This window comes from Chlamydomonas reinhardtii, chromosome 1, assembly GCF_000002595.2.
Source record: "Chlamydomonas reinhardtii strain CC-503 cw92 mt+ chromosome 1, whole genome shotgun sequence".
NCBI lineage: Eukaryota > Viridiplantae > Chlorophyta > Chlorophyceae > Chlamydomonadales > Chlamydomonadaceae > Chlamydomonas > Chlamydomonas reinhardtii.
In genome coordinates, this window is record NC_057004.1 from 3,162,013 (window position 1) to 3,177,684 (window position 15,672).

Here is a 15,672-nt window from a genome sequence, read left to right on the forward strand (position 1 = left end):
CAGGGCGCGGGAGCAGGGGTGGGGGTGCAAGTTGGGCGCAGGGGCCCCGGTTTGGAATGAAGCGACCGCGATGGTGGCGCAGTCAACGGCGCACGTCGCCCATGCAGCAGGCTGCATTTGACATGTGGACGCCAGGAGAGTAACACACACACCGCCAACCCCAACGGCCTCCGTCCCCTTCCTGCCTCCTGCCCGTCTCCCTCCTGTTCCCTCGTGCCTCCCTCCTGCTGCCACCACCACCACCACCGCCACCACCGCCACCCCCACCACCACACACCCCCACACCCACCACCCCCTGCCCGCCAGGAATCAACGTGCATCGCTACGCCAACCGCATCCCGCTGCTGTTCGAGGGCGGCTCAGACGTCATCACCAAGACCGCCCTGCGCCGCATCAACTGGAGCGCCTACAAGATCAACCAGGCCACAGACAAGGTGTGTGTGTGGAAGGGGGGAGAGGTTCCTTTCGGCATTTTCAGTAAGAAGAGTCACGAAGGCGCATGACAAGACACGCCAGTTCAGCATCGCGGGGACTGGGGCAGGGCGGGAAGGGCGGGTGGGGGGGAAGGCAGGCGAAAAGCAGGTTACAGCGCGGGGTTGCAAAAACGGGGTTGGGGTGCGAGGCGGAGGGGTTTCGTTGGTTGGTACAAACACACGTACGCACACGCCCCTCCGCGCTCCACATTTACAACCCCTACCCCCCATCATGTTCCGCAAGATGGTCTACCGTCTACCACTTCCTTAACTAATCATGAATGTAAACCCCCCCACCCCACCCCACCCCACCCCCCCCAACCTGCAGGTGGGTGTGTTCGTGTCCATTGTGAGCACCAAGATCCCCTTCAAGGGCGCGGGCAAGGAGTACATCGGCGACGACGTCGTGGAGATGGTGGGCGCGGTCAAGGCCGCAATACAGGTGCGCGCGTGCGTGGGTCCCCGTGCGGGTGGGTGGGCGGGTGGGTGGTTCATTGCAGAACTCAAAGCAATCGAGTGAACCCAAGTGGGCGAGCGGGTGTTCAAGCTGCATTGCACTGTCGCACAACCCTGTGCACGCGGCTGCGCTTGCCGTGCCGAATCCAAAAGACGAACCCTAACCCACCACACCACTTCCCCACACACCACACCACGCCCCACAGGCCTGCTGCCTGCAGCTCAAGTCCAAGATCATGCGCGCCATCGCCGCGCGGGAGCAGAAGCAGCGCAAGAAGACGCTGTCCAAGTACATTCCCGACGTCGCCAACGCCATCTACTCAGTCCTGGAGCGCATGGCTGGCGCCGCCGCAGGCGGGGGCGCAGGGGATGGGGAGGCGGGGCCGGCGGCGAAGCGGCGGCGGACCGAGGATCCGGGTGGCGGCGGGCTGCTGGTGCGGGATGAGTTCGGGCTGCTGCCGGCGGTGGCTGCCAAGGAGGTGACGGCGGCGACGCTGGCGAGCCGGCTGAGCGAGTATGTGGAGCGCATAGACACGGACATGGTGCGTGCGGCGGTGGAAGCTGGGTGCGGGTGTGGCAGGGTGGGGATGCGGTGCCGGTGCGGGTGCGGGTAGGGGTGCGGATACGTGGGGGTGGAGGTTTTGGAGAGTGGACGAGGGCGCGCGTGAGTGTGTGCGTGCGTAGTAGTTGGTTGTGGCGTCTGCCCTCCCATCTGGCCCCTGCTTTCCCAGGCAGTAACACGCGACACAGGTTGCCGGGCCTGCTGATGTTGTTACTGCAACGCACTGTTGACCCGCACTGCTGCTCTCTCTCTTTCTGCGCCTGCCTCACCTCCTCTCCTCCGCCTCCCGCCCCCCGCCTGCCTGCTGTAGGCGCTGGAGTACCAGGTGCAGCAGGGACTGGCGGCAGGCGAGGCCAAGGTGCGTGTGTTCGGGTGGGGCGAGCAGTGGGCGGACAGGGCTGGGCTGGCAGGAGTGCTGGCACGGACATGATCGTGATGCTGGCGTGGTCTTGTGTGGCTCGGGTATCGCCCAACGCTGACCCGGCATCTCGTCACTCCGGGCCAAGCCCCTCAGTTGCGAAAACTACACAACGGTACACATCGCCGCCACCCCATCACCATCGGTTTAGTTTGGGCTGGTACCGGTATCTACTCCGGCGCTCGACCGGCCGCGTACTCCTGCCCTGCCGTTGCAAATTGTTTGCCATCTGCTGGGTTCTGGGAATCAGCTGCACCCTACGGGACTTTACCAACCTGCCTTACCACTGTCCCATCGCACATCTACAACCCCTCCCCCCCACCTTGCCGCCCCAGGCGCCTCTGTACCTGATGCCCCTCAGCGGCCGGCACGTGCACGGCCCCGAGGTGCACACAACCACCTGCGTCGTCAAGCTTCTGACTGGCTACACATGAGACCTGTCACACCTGACCAGGGGTGTGCTACCAGGGCCGTCTACACCTCCTGAGGTCTCACACATTTGAAGAACACAGACACGTGACGTACACACACACAACACACACATACACCAGAATCACATGAATCCCATGACGTACAGTACCTGACAGTGACAGGGGGGCCTGAGACACACGACTGGGACAACAGGCGGTAGAGGTGATTGCGTTGTGGGGGAGTCCCCACACGGGCAGCTCTGCGTTGCTGCGCTGGTGGCGGTGGAGGCGAAGGGGGGGGCAGGGTTGCGGAACGCAGGAGCGCGGGACGGCGCCCGGCGGACTGTGTAGGCGTAGGCGCGAGTGGTGGCGGAGGATGGGGATGGGCCCGGGACCAGACGCGTAGGAGGAGCACGGCGCGGGATGCATGAGTCGAAGGAGCAGAGGTGGCGCGGCTGGCATGAGGCCAGGGTGGCGGTGGCGGTGCTGGACTCAGGGACACAATGGTGTCGGCGACGGGCTTGCGACTTACGGCCGTACTGTTACATGGAGCGGTCAAACCCCAGTGGCTGGATGCATTTTTGGCTACATGCGCGCGTGTGTGTGTGCATGGCTGAAACGTATGCAAAGTGGAGACTGGACACCCGCATCATAGAGGTCCATAGCACAACCCTTTTCCCTTGCCCACAACAGAAAGAGTTCCTCCCTTGCCCACAACAGAAACACACACGTGGATTTCTACATGCAGTGCAGACCAGATTCGCACAGAGCCGTGCGGGCAGTGGAGCTCTGCCCACGGAGCTCTGCCCACGGAGCCTACACATCTTTACGAGTTCATCACTAGCTATCAGGGGCTACCAGGGGCCAGTAACCCCCAGCACTACATCCGCCCGAGTCCGTCGCACCTAACCTCCTTGCACCTTGCCCCCGCCCCCGCAACGCCCTCCCCCGGCCTCCGCGTCCCTCCCCCGCAACGCACTTCGCCCGTGCCCCTCGCCCTTCGCCCGTTGCCTTCGCGCCTGCGATATGCCATCGCGGCCACCATAGCGATTATCAATTGCCTGATTTAGTATCGAATTCTTTTACAACTAGGCTAGTTGCAGCGGCTGCGCGACGACGCAAACTTACTCAGGGCAATTTTATGATAGATGTAATGGTTGTATAAATTACTTTGAAACATTATTGTGGGGCTCAGTGCATTTGTCACATGGGACGCGGGACCCAGTCCCCAATATAGACCCGGACGCGTGCGCCTACCGCGCAGTATTCGGACGCTTCTATAACTGTTCTGCTGACGATACCTCGCTACTCAAAGCCCTCAACTCACCTCAGAGTACAGTGACAGATCCTCTTTATCTATTGCGACTGCTAAAATGGCCGCAGTGCGGCAGCCACCGCCGCAGTCGCTGGAGGCGCAGGTCGCTGCGCTCCAGGCCCAGGTGGCGCAGGTCGCTGCGCTCCAGGCCCAGTTCTCTGCGCTCCAGGCTCAGGTGGCGCAGACACGCGGGTACCACTCCGGCAAGTCCCTAGGGACTGCGTGTGTCCAATGCCCTAGACTGCCGAAATGTTATCATGTGACATATAATAAGGTCCCTGAATGATTTCCGGGCATAAACTCGAGCGGGAGCCGAAGTCGAAATGCTAAATGTCGCGCTCGCCAGGACTTACTGGAATTCGCCCTACGCTGTCCGGATGACATATATAGGTGAACCTTAGTAGACGGCACTAGATACAGGCCCAAAATACCGCCTATGCGAGATATGGGCTCTGGTCAATTTCGCGACTTGAGCCCTGACCAACATGTTTTGTCCTCTGCCGAGCGCTAATGTCCACTAATGATGTAAGTTATGTACCTACAAAAAGGCGGCGTCTAAATATTGCGGTAGGATTTGCCTCGGGCGACTCCCAAAGCCCTCCGAGCGTGCGGGTTTGGCTTGGAGCACGCACCCCCCCGGACAATTGTGCACATAACTTTCTGATGCCTACTCCTTTTACAGTGGCGATTGCGTATCCTGCATACACTGTGCGTACGCTATCCGTCACGCTATCACGCTTGTAGTTTTCACGACGAAAATATTTGCGTGTCCCATTGCACACCCCATGCACGGCTGCAGCCGTACGGCCTTTCAGGTTTCATCTGCTCAGCTCCGCACCATAGTAACCGTATACTACACAACGATACGAAGCCGTGGGTATGCTGGCGGTCTTGTCAGATGATACCTGTTGGGTCTACCAGGCTGTCAAAGTTTGGACACAGCAAAAGACCAGAGTGGTACCCGCGTGGGCGCAGATCCCTGCGCTCCAGGCCCAGATGGCGCAGTTCCGGGCCGAGCTGGCGCAGGTTCGCGCCGAGGTCGCGGCAAACAAGACAGACAACGGGTGGCTCAGCAAGGGTGAGTTCCGGGGATATGTTCCTCAAGGCCGAGGCTGTCGAGTGCTCAGTTCTTGTGTCCAGTGTCTGCTGAGCAAAGAATGTCTATTTCGCATTCATACGCGCAGAGGATTTCGCACAGTTCCTGCATCTGGCGCTGTCGTTCTGCGGCTTCACCGGTCCAGCGCACGAGAAGCAGGCTTAGCGGCTGCCTCCCCCCTTTTCACAGTCGTGGATGCGCTCGCGGCCTGCAACGGGGTGCACGGCGCCATCCTGCAGGTCAACGCCTCTTCAGCAAAGGCTGTTGGTTGGGTCCTGCTGGTTGTTGCTGTGGCGCTCTTCGTGGTGCGCTACGTGCTGATCCCGGTCCAGCGGGGCCGCGTGGCGCCGGCACCCACCGTCGTGGACTGGTATCAGCACGTAACGCACCATGAAGTGCGCCACAGCAACAACCAGCAGGGCACAACCAACAGCCTTTGCCGAAGAGGCCTTGACCTGCAGGATGACGCCGAGCACCCCGTTGCAGGCCGCGAGCGCATCCACGACTGCGTGCCAGGGTACTGCGGGGACCGGGCGCTTCGGGCGTACGCGGGCGGGCAGTACTGCGAGAAGTTTGACCGTTGAGGCGTTGACCCAGGGAGGGTGCTCGGATGGATGGGGTAGCTGGGTTGCTGGGCGTGGGCTAGCACCGTCGAGTAGTAGATATGGGCATGTTTGTTTTATAGCCCCAATACCATGGAACGCTGCGGATGATGGCTGTTCCTGTTTGTATTTTAGATTGAGATGCAAGAGGGGCTCAGGGTTACGGTGCCTGCGTGGGACGCATGCACGCGGAGCAGAGTGCCAGCGTAGAAGCCGTGCACACATGTCGTGTAGCACTAGCAGGCACCGTAACTCTGAGCCCCTCTTGCATCTCAATCTAAAATACAAACAGGAACAGCCATCATCTGCAGCGTTCCATGGTATCGGGGCTATAAAACAAACATGCCCATATCTACTGTTAGTACTGGCATTACGCGAAACCGCACCATGCTATGCATTCATACAACATTGGTTACCCTGCAGTGAGGTTCATGTATGTGATGTATGCATGTGTACATCAATAGTGGTTGCGGCAGGTTGCGGCTGCTTGTGCACATTACACGAAGTAGTGGCGCAATTAGTCAACCAGGTCGTCTGAGCATAGCACTGGGATTGTGCCTTAAACAAGCAGGTCATCTGAGCATAGCACGGGGATTGTGCCGAAGCACGCAGTTTCGAATCGGAGAGAGAAAGTCCGTATGGGGGGCGGCTCGAGAGATTAGGAGTCTGCAGTTCGGGCCCCATAGGTCCGGGCTGGCGGCGCGAGCGAAGCTGGCGGCGCGAGCGAAGCTGCCGTCGGCCCGGGTGCTAAATTGGACTTGCCGTCGTAGCTGACTTCTGGGGTCGTCTCCAGACGTTTGTGACTGTGGGTATCAGGCCAAAGGGTTGGGACACTGTGCCGTCTGCGCATCCTTTCATCTCTCGGGCTGTTGGTGACGGCATGGTTTTGCGCTTGCCGTATGACGCTGATTCCCTGCCTCCCTCGCCATGAGAGGTTGTGATTGGTTGGTGGCTTTGTGTGTGGGCAGGACGCACGTGTGGGCGACCATTCTAGTGCGTGGACGCTTGCGCCCTGGTTTGTGCGTGCGCTGTGCGTGTGTCCTGCGGCCTAGACGTTTCCCGGCACTTCTGTGCCTAGGCTTGTGGCGTTGAGGCACAGCGGTGGGGCTCTGGCGGGTTGAGGCTTGGCTAGGACTCACTGTGCGCGGAGTCACACGGACTTGTCCGCGGGAGGGTTTGCAGCAAAGTCGGGGTTGGTGGAGTCAAGTTGGGCCCTGATAGCATGTGATGGCTCGGCGTCTTCGGGTGCTGGGCCTGTCCCCTCTGTAACATCCGCCTTCTTAAATGTCTCTTTCCCCGGGGTCCCGCGCCCGCGCCCGGCTAGCCGTTTGCGGTGCTTGCGTGGGATGTGGGTGAGGTGCATCTGGGATATCATATACCGTGGAGTGGCGTGGGCAAGGTGGCGTGGCGGCGACAGGGCATGTCGGTGCCTCGGCACGGCGTTGGCATGGTGGACAGTCCCGCTGGATGGGCTTGCAAGGGTGCTATTCATGTCGCCGGTGCCCATCGTCACATCCCTTGCGCTACATGGGGCTCAGCACATTTTCCAGCTGTACAAAGCTGGAGCATACAGCGTGGACAGGCAAAGCATTAGGGCCCAGCCAAGTAGGTCAGCTGGCTTGGGCAGATGCGGATTCGGCTGCGGCAGCGGGGGATGTGGCGGCGGCAGTTGGGGGTTTGGCGGGGCCAGGTATGGGACAGGGGGGGGTAGAAAGCTCAGGTTCTTACCCCATGCTCAATATTACAGAGCTTTAGGAGAGCATTATGCACGTACTTTTAGTTTTGTAAGGGGGTGTCTGGTGAGGAAGTTCTGGGCTGCCAAAGTTGGGGGGTCGGTCCTCGTCCCTGGGGGTCCGTCGGGTTTCGGGAGCCCATCCTGGCGGATTTCGGGAAGCGCCCCACAAGCAGAACTAGGGGTCAAACGCAGCAGTACGAGGCTCGTATGTGCACGTTATGGCGTAATAAGCACAAACAAAGCGTGGGAGGGCTAAGTTGCGCGTCCGGGCGTGGACATGTCTGGACATGTCTCCACATTCAACACATGCGCACTGACACAGCTGGGCTCTAAAGCGCTGATGCGCATGTGTTCACGTCTAACAAGGCTGCCGATGCACATTATCTATTCGTCACGCGGCAGAGAGTTGAGCGCGGGTTGGTCTGGGTCGAGGGGTTTTCCATGGATAGGATCCCGGAATCTCAGAACAGCACCACTCGGCGAAGGCGGGGGCAGGGTTGCGGAACGCAGGAGCGCGGGACGGCGCCCGGCGGGCTGTGTAGGTGTAGGCGCAAGTGGTGGCGGAGGATGGGGATGGACCCGGGACCAGACGCGTAGGAGGAGCACGGCGCGGAATGCATGAGTCTAAGGAGCAGAGGTGGCGCGGCTGGCACGAGGCCAGGGTGGCGGCGGCGGCACGTTACACCAGAAAGTGCTGGACATTGTACAGAGGCGGTGGACGGGGTCAGGGTGCCAGGGGCTGCAAAAGCTCAAAAGGAAGGCTCAGGGACACAATGGTGTCGGCGAAGGGCTTGCGACTTACGGCCGTACTGTTACATGGAGCGGTCAAACCGCAGTGGCTGGATGCATTTTGGCTACATGTGCGCGTGCGTGTGTGCATGGCTGAAACGTATGCAAAGTGGAGACTGGACACGCGCATCATAGAGGTCCATAGCACAACCCTTTTCGCTTGCCCACAACAGAAAGGGTTCCTCCCAGACCTCCCTTGCCCACAACAGAAACTCACACATGTGAAGTTCTACATGCAGACCAGATTTGCACAGAGCCGTGCGGGCATTGGAGCTCTGCCCACGGAGCTCTGCCCACGGAGCCTACACATCTTTACGAGTTCATCACTAGCTATCAGGGGCTACCAGGGGCCAGTAACCCCCCAGCACTGCAGCCGCCCGAGTCCGTCACACCCCCCATTTATGCTGGCGCCGCCGAGTCAGCCGAACAACACCGCTCAACCAGCGGCAAATCTGCGCAAAGTAAGCTCAAGCAGCACTTTATGCTTTTAAAGTCCACACGCCTTGCAGGCACTTGACCAGCCGATAAGCTTGGCAGCCATGTAGGCCGCATCTAGCCCCCTCCCCTACTTCGATAGGCTCGGGCATATCCCGCCCCCCACACACACCACCCCACCCCCAATACGGAAAGCTGTACCGCATGTCCACATCAGCTTCTACGTACAGTGTCCACTGCACCGGTACGCGCTTACGTGGCCACAATCAGGCCGGGCCGGCGCGCGCCGCCCTTCTTCCCCTCCTTGCCCTCGCCCTCCTTGCCCTCCTTCCCCTCCCCCTCCCCACCACCACTACCACCACCACCACCACTGCCGCCCTCCTCCTCTCCCGCCCCACCCTGCTCCTCCGCCTTGACCCCCTCCGCGTCCGCCGCCGCCGCCAGCGCCGCCGCCGCGCCGGAGCCGTGCCTGAAGCGGTCGATGTTGCGCAGCTCTGCGGAGACGAAGGGCCTCTTGCCCAGCAGCCGCTCCACGTCATCCAGGTTGAGCACCTCCTTGTGCAGCAGCTCCTGCGTCATGGCCTCGATCAGGCCGCGGTGCTGCTCCACCAGCCCCAGCGTGCGCCGGTAGGCCTCGTCGATGAAGGAGCGGACCTGGTGAGGGGTGGGGTGGGGTGGGGTTGCATGCATGAATATTAAGAAGTGAAGGCGTAGCCAGGAACAGTAGCACAGCGGGCGCGTTGTGGGGTGGAGTTGCAGGCACGGCTCGCTATGGACCGGCGACGTTGGTATGGCGCAGGGAGCACAGGTGGGGGGATGCGTGGAATGCGTGGAGTACGCGTCACGGAGGGCGTGAGGTGTGTGTTGGGGGCATGTGCGGCGGCGCATATGGCGCCGGAAAGGATGCCGGGACGGCTGGATCGGAAGACACCAACACATGTTCATCGGGCGCACAGGGCGCCTTCCCTTGCCGCCCACTTCACTCATGCCGTCCTCATGCGCCCCAACGCCCCACGGTGCAGTCCAGTGCACTTTGTCCTCGCCTTGGGGTGTGGTTCTACTCAACCCCCCTACCCCTCCGCCCCCTCGCCCCCGGGTCCGCCGCCTCACCTCCTCATCAATGAGCTGCGCGGTGGTGTCGGAGTAGGGCTTGTCGAAGGCGTCCCGGTCCATGCGGAAGGACACCAGCCCCACCTTCTCATTCATGCCGTACACAGCCACCTGCGGGTGGGAGTGTTGGGAAAGACACACACATGGGAGGGGGGCCTTGCATTCATAGAAATGGTCAAGTTGTAGCCAGGCACAGTGGGGGCTAGAGCAACAGCGAGATTACAGGGACGGAGGGTGTTGGCCAATGGTCGAGCAAGTACCCCGCTGCCCGCCCTTTCAATGCTCCCTCCTGCATCCCCGTGCGTTGCTTACTGGGACTACTGGGAAAGCGCGCCCCCAGCCCGCCCTACCACCCACAGCACAGCACTCAGTATCACACGCGCGCCCGCACACACGCGCGCGCACCTGGGAGTAGGCCATCTGCGTGATGCGCTCCAGGTCGTTGACGGCGCCGGTGCTGATCTTGCCCAGCATCACCTGCTCTGCGGCGCGGCCGCCCAGTGTGGCGCACACGCGGTCCAACAGCTGCTCCTGTGGGGGTTGGGAGTGGGGGGAGCGCGGGTGTGCCAGAGGGTGGGGTGCTAGGCATGACGAGTCAGCAGACGGCTGTGCGTTTGCAGCGGGGCGGGGTGGAACGGGGTATGGAGTATATGGAGTCGGGTGAGGGTATGATGAACGGAGGGAGGGAGGCCCTCCCTCGTAGCTTCCACCGCCCCTCCTCTCAAAACCCCCATCCCTCCCGGTTCCCGCCCGCCCCCGTGTCTTGCCTTGGTGAGCAGCACGGACTCGTTGGGCAGGTACTGCGCGAAGCCCAGCGTGGCGGTGCCGCGCGGCACGATGGACACCTTGAGCAGCGGCTCGGCGTACTGCAGGAACCAGGACACCACCGCGTGCCCCGACTCGTGGTAGGCCACCGTGCGGCGCTCCTCGCTGGAGATGACCTGTGGGCGGCAGGAGGAAAAGTGGGGGAGTGAGGAGCAGGGGGAGGGGAAGGGCGGGCGGGTTTGTAGATACGGTACCATCCCAAACTGCCAGGGGGGACATGTCAGGGGTGAGGGCTCTGCGGGCCGGAAACCACCGTACACGCACGTGACCTGCACCCGGCCGGGCCAAGCACAGGCCGTGGCTGCTAAGAGGAGCAGCGCAAGACCGCTGGCACCACACAGCGCGTGCTGCCAGCGACCGCCCCCAGAAACCCCACCCCCGCCCCCACCTGCCCCTCTCCTCCACCCTCCTCCCCTCTCCTCTCCTCCCTCCGCACCCCAGCGCCCCACCCACCTTGTTCTTCTTCTCCAGGCCGCCGATCACGCGGTCAATGGCTGCCTCGAAGTTGGGCAGGTCCACGGTGTCCTGGTTCTTGCGCGCCGCGTGCAGGGCCGCCTCGTTGCACACGTTGGCGATGTCGGCGCCCGACATGCCGGGCGTCAGGGCGGCCAGCCGCTCCGCGTAGTAGTCCACTTCCCTGTGGTGTGGTGGTGGCGAGAGCGGGGAGGTGGCGGCGGTGGTGGTGGTGGTGATAATGGTGTGAGGAGAGGAGGAGGGTGAGAGAGGAAAGGTTGGGTGGCCATGAGGGCGGCTCATCGCCTCGTCGGCCGTTCTTGCCGGTTGTTGACCCCTCCCTCCCTCTTCTCTGGTCCGGACAGCACACTCAATCTCTCCCTGCAACGGTCCGTACGGCCTCATCTATCTTTTCCGGCTGTCCCCTCCCACCCATCTGCACGGACTGCCCTCCTGTCTCACATGTACCACCCAACGCAAACAGCCCCCCCCCCTTGACCTTCTCGACGGCGCTCGTCAGACGCTCGCCAGACCACTTTGGCTCCATAGACATGCCAAGACAATATAAGTCTTGCGTCAAGACTCACTTGGCCAGCTTGAGCTTGTTGAGGTGCACCCGGAAGATCTGCTCGCGGCCCTTGATGTCGGGCGTGTCCACCGTGATCATGCGGTCAAAGCTGCGAGCGCGCGGCGGGACAAGGCAGGACCGAGAAAGACATCACCATGTGACATATTAGCGCACACGCACACACTGCACGCAAATCCCCTGCTCCGTTCCCCTCCCCTCCCTTCTCGTCGCTCACACCACACCCGCTGCCCCGTTCCCATCCCACTCTAATGAGACACACCACAACACCACCCACTGCTCCTTGTACCTCCTGTATCACAAGAATAATCAAAGACAACAAGTACCCCCACCCCGCCCTCACCGGCCGGGTCGCAGCAGCGCCTTGTCCAGGATGTCGGGGCGGTTGGTGCCGCCCAGCACCACCACGCCGCTGGTGGTGGCGAAGCCGTCCATCTGCAGGCGGGGCGTGTGTCCCGAGCACACACACACGTCAGCAGTTGGGACTGCGGTGCATTCACAGCAGCGCCCAGGGCTCCGTGCCAATGCCTCCCACCCTTCCTCGCAACTCCTCGCCAATGCCTCCCACCCTTCCTCGTAAATCCTCGCCAATGCCCGGAACCTTTAAGCCCCAATGGCGCCCCATTTCAGTAACTGCTTTTGGCATCCGCTCGGGGCTCTCGCGGCCTCCTCCCACCCCCCCCCCCCGCGGCACACTCACCTCCACCAGCAGCTGGTTGAGCGTGTTCTCGCGCTCGTCGTGCCCGCCCATGGCGCCGCCGCGGCCGCGCGCGCGGCCAATGGCGTCGATCTCATCGATGAAGATGATGGAGGGGTTCTGCGTGCGCGCCTGCGCGAACAGGTCGCGCACGCGCGCCGGGCCCACGCCCACGAACATCTCCATGAAGTCGGAGCCGGAGATGGACAGGAAGGGCACGCCCGCCTCGCCGGCCGTGGCCTTGGCCAGCAGCGTCTTGCCGGTGCCGGGCGGGCCCACCTGTGAAGGCGGGCGCGCGAGCGGAGGGAGAGGAACTGGGGCAGAGCCAGAGGCCGGGAGCGTGGAACCTCGTGTCCATCCAAGCCTGGTGTTACCAGGCAACACGTTGGTAGTAAAGAAATACGGCACCGGCACATGCTATCGTGCTGCCCACTGCACACATCCCAAGATGCCGCCACAGCGCTTCGGCCGCTCTCACCAGCAGCGCGCCCTTGGGGATCTTGGCGCCCAGGTCCTTGTACTTGTTGGGGTTCTTCAGGAAGTCCACAAACTCCATAATCTCAACCTTGGCCTCATCGCAGCCCGCCACGTCCTTGAACATGATCTTCTCCGCGCCCTTACCCTTCTCCATGAAGCCCACGTTGGCCTTGCCCTGGCGGCGGGGGGTGGTGCGGCGCTTGTTTGTAAGTTGTGTTCGGCACCGCAGGTCGCGGCAAGGCATGCACGCGCGGCACTCCTCCACGTCCTCCGCACCTGTCTAAGCCACCTCCATGACCACTCCTACTCGCGCCACCCATGCCTGCGCTTCACGCGTCCCGCGGCCCCTTCCCTCGCCCCCCCCTCCGCTCCATCTCGATTACTTGAACCGGCCCCGCCCTCTCCTCCTTCCCGCCAAAACGTTCTGGCGTTCTGCTCTCACCATGTTGAAGAAGCCGCCGGCGCCGCCCTGCCCTCCGCGCCCGCTGCGGCCGCCCAGTCCGCCGCGGCCGCCCAGCCCGCCCATGCCCGTCATCTGCCGCATCTGGCGGCTGATGAGCCAGTAGGTGGCGCCCAGCAGCAGCAGCGTGGGCAGCACCTCCAGCGCCACGCCGATCAGAGACACCTCGTCCACGTACCTGCGCGCGTATGTGTGTGTATGCGTGTGCGTATGTGTGTGTGTGTGTGTTGAAAAGAAAACAACAAAACGAAGCCCGCCCAGACGGCGCGACGGAGTTACTTACGGATACCTACCGATACCGAGCGTCTTGTAGCCGCGTCGACCCCGGTAGTCATACTTACCCGCAAAAAGCCTGGAACCCCCCCTATGTGTGTGTGTGTGTGTGTGTGTGTGTCTGCGCGCGTGTGTGTATTGCAGCGCTAGGGTGTCACGATTGCGCCGAGCCTGCCAGCATGCTTCGGCCCACGCCCACCCGCCCGCCCACTGGCCGCGCTTATCGCAGCCCCCCCCCATCGTTCAGCCGCGTCCGCCGTCTCCCGCCCCAACCGCCAGCCCCTGGCCCCGCCATGCTCCAACCCCACCCCTCAATCCTGCCCCGCTGTTCCCACTCGACGTCAGCACTTCATGCTTGTGACCTAACCACGCCGTTCTCCACATGAACGGCTACACCCCCGCCCCCGCCCCTGCACACGACCCACTCACTTGACGGACAGCATGGCCTGCGGCGGGATGCCCAGCTCGCGCTGCGCCTCGTCCAGCTTGCGCTCAAAGCTGTCCACAGAGCCGATGTGGAAATAGTAGCGCAGCACGCCGCCGGATCCGGATCCAGAGCCCGCGCCGCCCGCACCAGATCCAGATCCCACGCGTGTGGCGTCGGTCTGGAACACCTCCTCGTGCTGGCCGGCGGCGGGGCCGCCGGCGGCTGCGGCCGGCACCACGTCGCCGTCGCCCGCGTCCGACTTGACATACACCTGTGGGGGCGTGTGTGCGGGATCGGGTCGGTGTGCGCGTGCGTGGAAGAGAGGGGGTTGCCCCTACAGGTTGCCGGCAGCAATACTTGGGAGAAGGTCAGGGCACCTGCTACGGTTCAGAGGTCCTTTCTGTGGTGCCTCCCTGTGGTGGCTTCTCTAAACCCGTGGCCAGAGGCCGCCCTGACCTGCTCATTCACGTACCCACTGCGCGAGTCCTGCCCAGCATCCTGGCTGGCTGGCGCCGCACCCGTAGCCACCCTAACATTCCAATCCCACGGACCCATTGACTTGTGTACACACACACCACTCACTTCCCCCAGGTCTGCTATCCCCGACTCAACATTCCTCCCTCCCCCTGGCTCGGTTTGGGTTTAGTGTCGGCTGGTATTTACCATCCCCCTTCCCGCCAACCCGTCTCGCCACGCCGCCTCCCACCTACCTCCCCACTCTGCCTTCCGTGCTTCCCCCCTTCCCCCTCCCTCCCCCCTCCCCACCTATCCATCCCCAACCCCACACCCCGACACCCGCGCACCTTGACCAAGTTGCCGTTGGCCACCTCCAGCCGCGCCACCAGCCCCTGCGCCAGCAGCCGGTTGCGGAATTCCTGGAAGCTGATTTCCGCAGTGCGGCCGCCGTTGCCGCTGCCGCCGCGGCCGTCGCCGCCGCCGCGGCCGTACATGAATGCGCCCAGTGCCAGCAGCCCCAGCAGGTTGAGCAGCATGCCGGTCGCGTTCTGGTAGTCGGGGCCCTCTGTGTATTGGGGGGAGGGGCGCGGTGAGGGAGTTGGGTAGGGTAGGTGTGGTCGGGTGGTGTAATGGATGCGGGGCAGGTGCGCGGGCGCGGGGCACGTGAGCGGTGGGATGGGTAGGAAGGCATATCTTGCATTGCCACAGCAGCAGCCGCATAGCCCGCCCACTGCGCAACTTCCACTACCGCGCAAGCACAACCACGCTGAGGCCGGCTGCAGGCCACCTACAGCACCGGGCCCTGATGAAGGGAGGGGAAGGGACAGGGCCTGGCCCCCAGACCATGCACTCACCCGAACCCCCGCCCTCGTTGCGATTCTGGTTGCCGCCGCCTCCCCCGTTGCTGGGCTCCGCCTTCGATGGCTTAGGCGCCTGCTTGCCGCCGCCCCCCGACTTGGGGGCAAAGTTCTCGAAGCCTGTTGCAGGCGTGTGGACATGGAGCGTGCGCGTCGTGGTCATCCGCAACGTAATACCTTCACACCCCACGTCGCAGAACGTGTCGGAGCCACACTCTTACCTTTCCGGGGAGCATTGCTGCCCATGGCACGCCGGAACAGCAGCGCGAAGAAGCCCTCATCCTGTGTGGTATCGCGCGAGGCCGTTTTGCACCGCGACTTGGCCAACTCAGTACGCCGCAAAACGCACTAGATCTATAAGAAGAATAACAGACAACCCACCCCACCTGCTTCAGCGCCCCGCTGCGGAAGACCGAGTGGCTCGCGAGCAAGCCCTTCCTCGTGGCCGCTTGCTTTGTAAAGCACCGCGCTAGACTGAGAGCTACATCTGAGATATGGGACCCGCTTGAGGGGCCGGCCAGGTAGCCCGACAAGAGCCGCTCCGTGAGAAGGACTTCGGCCTGGCCAGCGTGCGCCTGCTGGTTCAGCAGCTGGTTCACCAGCCGGGCACTGCCGCGTCTGTACATGGTGCTATACAGCCGCGGTCAGTGCAGATGTGCGCTGACCAACGACGTGGCCCTAACTGTTTGCAAAGCGAGCGGATGCCTTGTCAAAACCAGCGATTGTGGCGGTATGCGCAAGCAGCAAGATATCTAACAGG

The 15,672-nt window shown here is 62.7% G+C and overlaps 2 protein-coding genes across 2 annotated transcripts in view; one reads left to right on the forward strand and one right to left on the reverse strand.

Annotated features, from left to right (window-relative positions):
- Positions 1 to 2,845, forward strand: part of CHLRE_01g019750v5 (uncharacterized protein) — a 7,862-nt gene extending 5,017 nt beyond the window's left edge. The window contains exons 14-18 of the mRNA XM_043058451.1: positions 307 to 434; positions 802 to 915; positions 1,136 to 1,471; positions 1,802 to 1,849; positions 2,245 to 2,845. Of these exons, the coding sequence (XP_042928365.1) occupies positions 307 to 434; positions 802 to 915; positions 1,136 to 1,471; positions 1,802 to 1,849; positions 2,245 to 2,343 (725 nt within the window). The 3' untranslated portion in view covers positions 2,344 to 2,845. The remainder of the gene's footprint in view (positions 1 to 306; positions 435 to 801; positions 916 to 1,135; positions 1,472 to 1,801; positions 1,850 to 2,244) is intronic.
- A 4,962-nt stretch (positions 2,846 to 7,807) lies between these two features.
- CHLRE_01g019850v5 (uncharacterized protein) lies at positions 7,808 to 15,643 on the reverse strand. Its single transcript, XM_043058452.1, has 15 exons — positions 15,299 to 15,643; positions 15,134 to 15,194; positions 14,910 to 15,032; positions 14,403 to 14,620; positions 13,602 to 13,870; positions 12,882 to 13,077; positions 12,441 to 12,614; positions 11,966 to 12,241; positions 11,609 to 11,700; positions 11,267 to 11,356; positions 10,680 to 10,863; positions 10,169 to 10,342; positions 9,807 to 9,932; positions 9,402 to 9,512; positions 7,808 to 8,945 (listed from the first exon to the last, which is right to left on the reverse strand). The coding sequence occupies exons 1-15, from the start codon at positions 15,536 to 15,538 to the stop codon at positions 8,544 to 8,546; spliced, it is 2,736 nt and encodes a 911-aa protein (XP_042928366.1). The 5' UTR covers positions 15,539 to 15,643; the 3' UTR covers positions 7,808 to 8,543.
- Between the last annotated feature and the right edge of the window lie 29 nt (positions 15,644 to 15,672).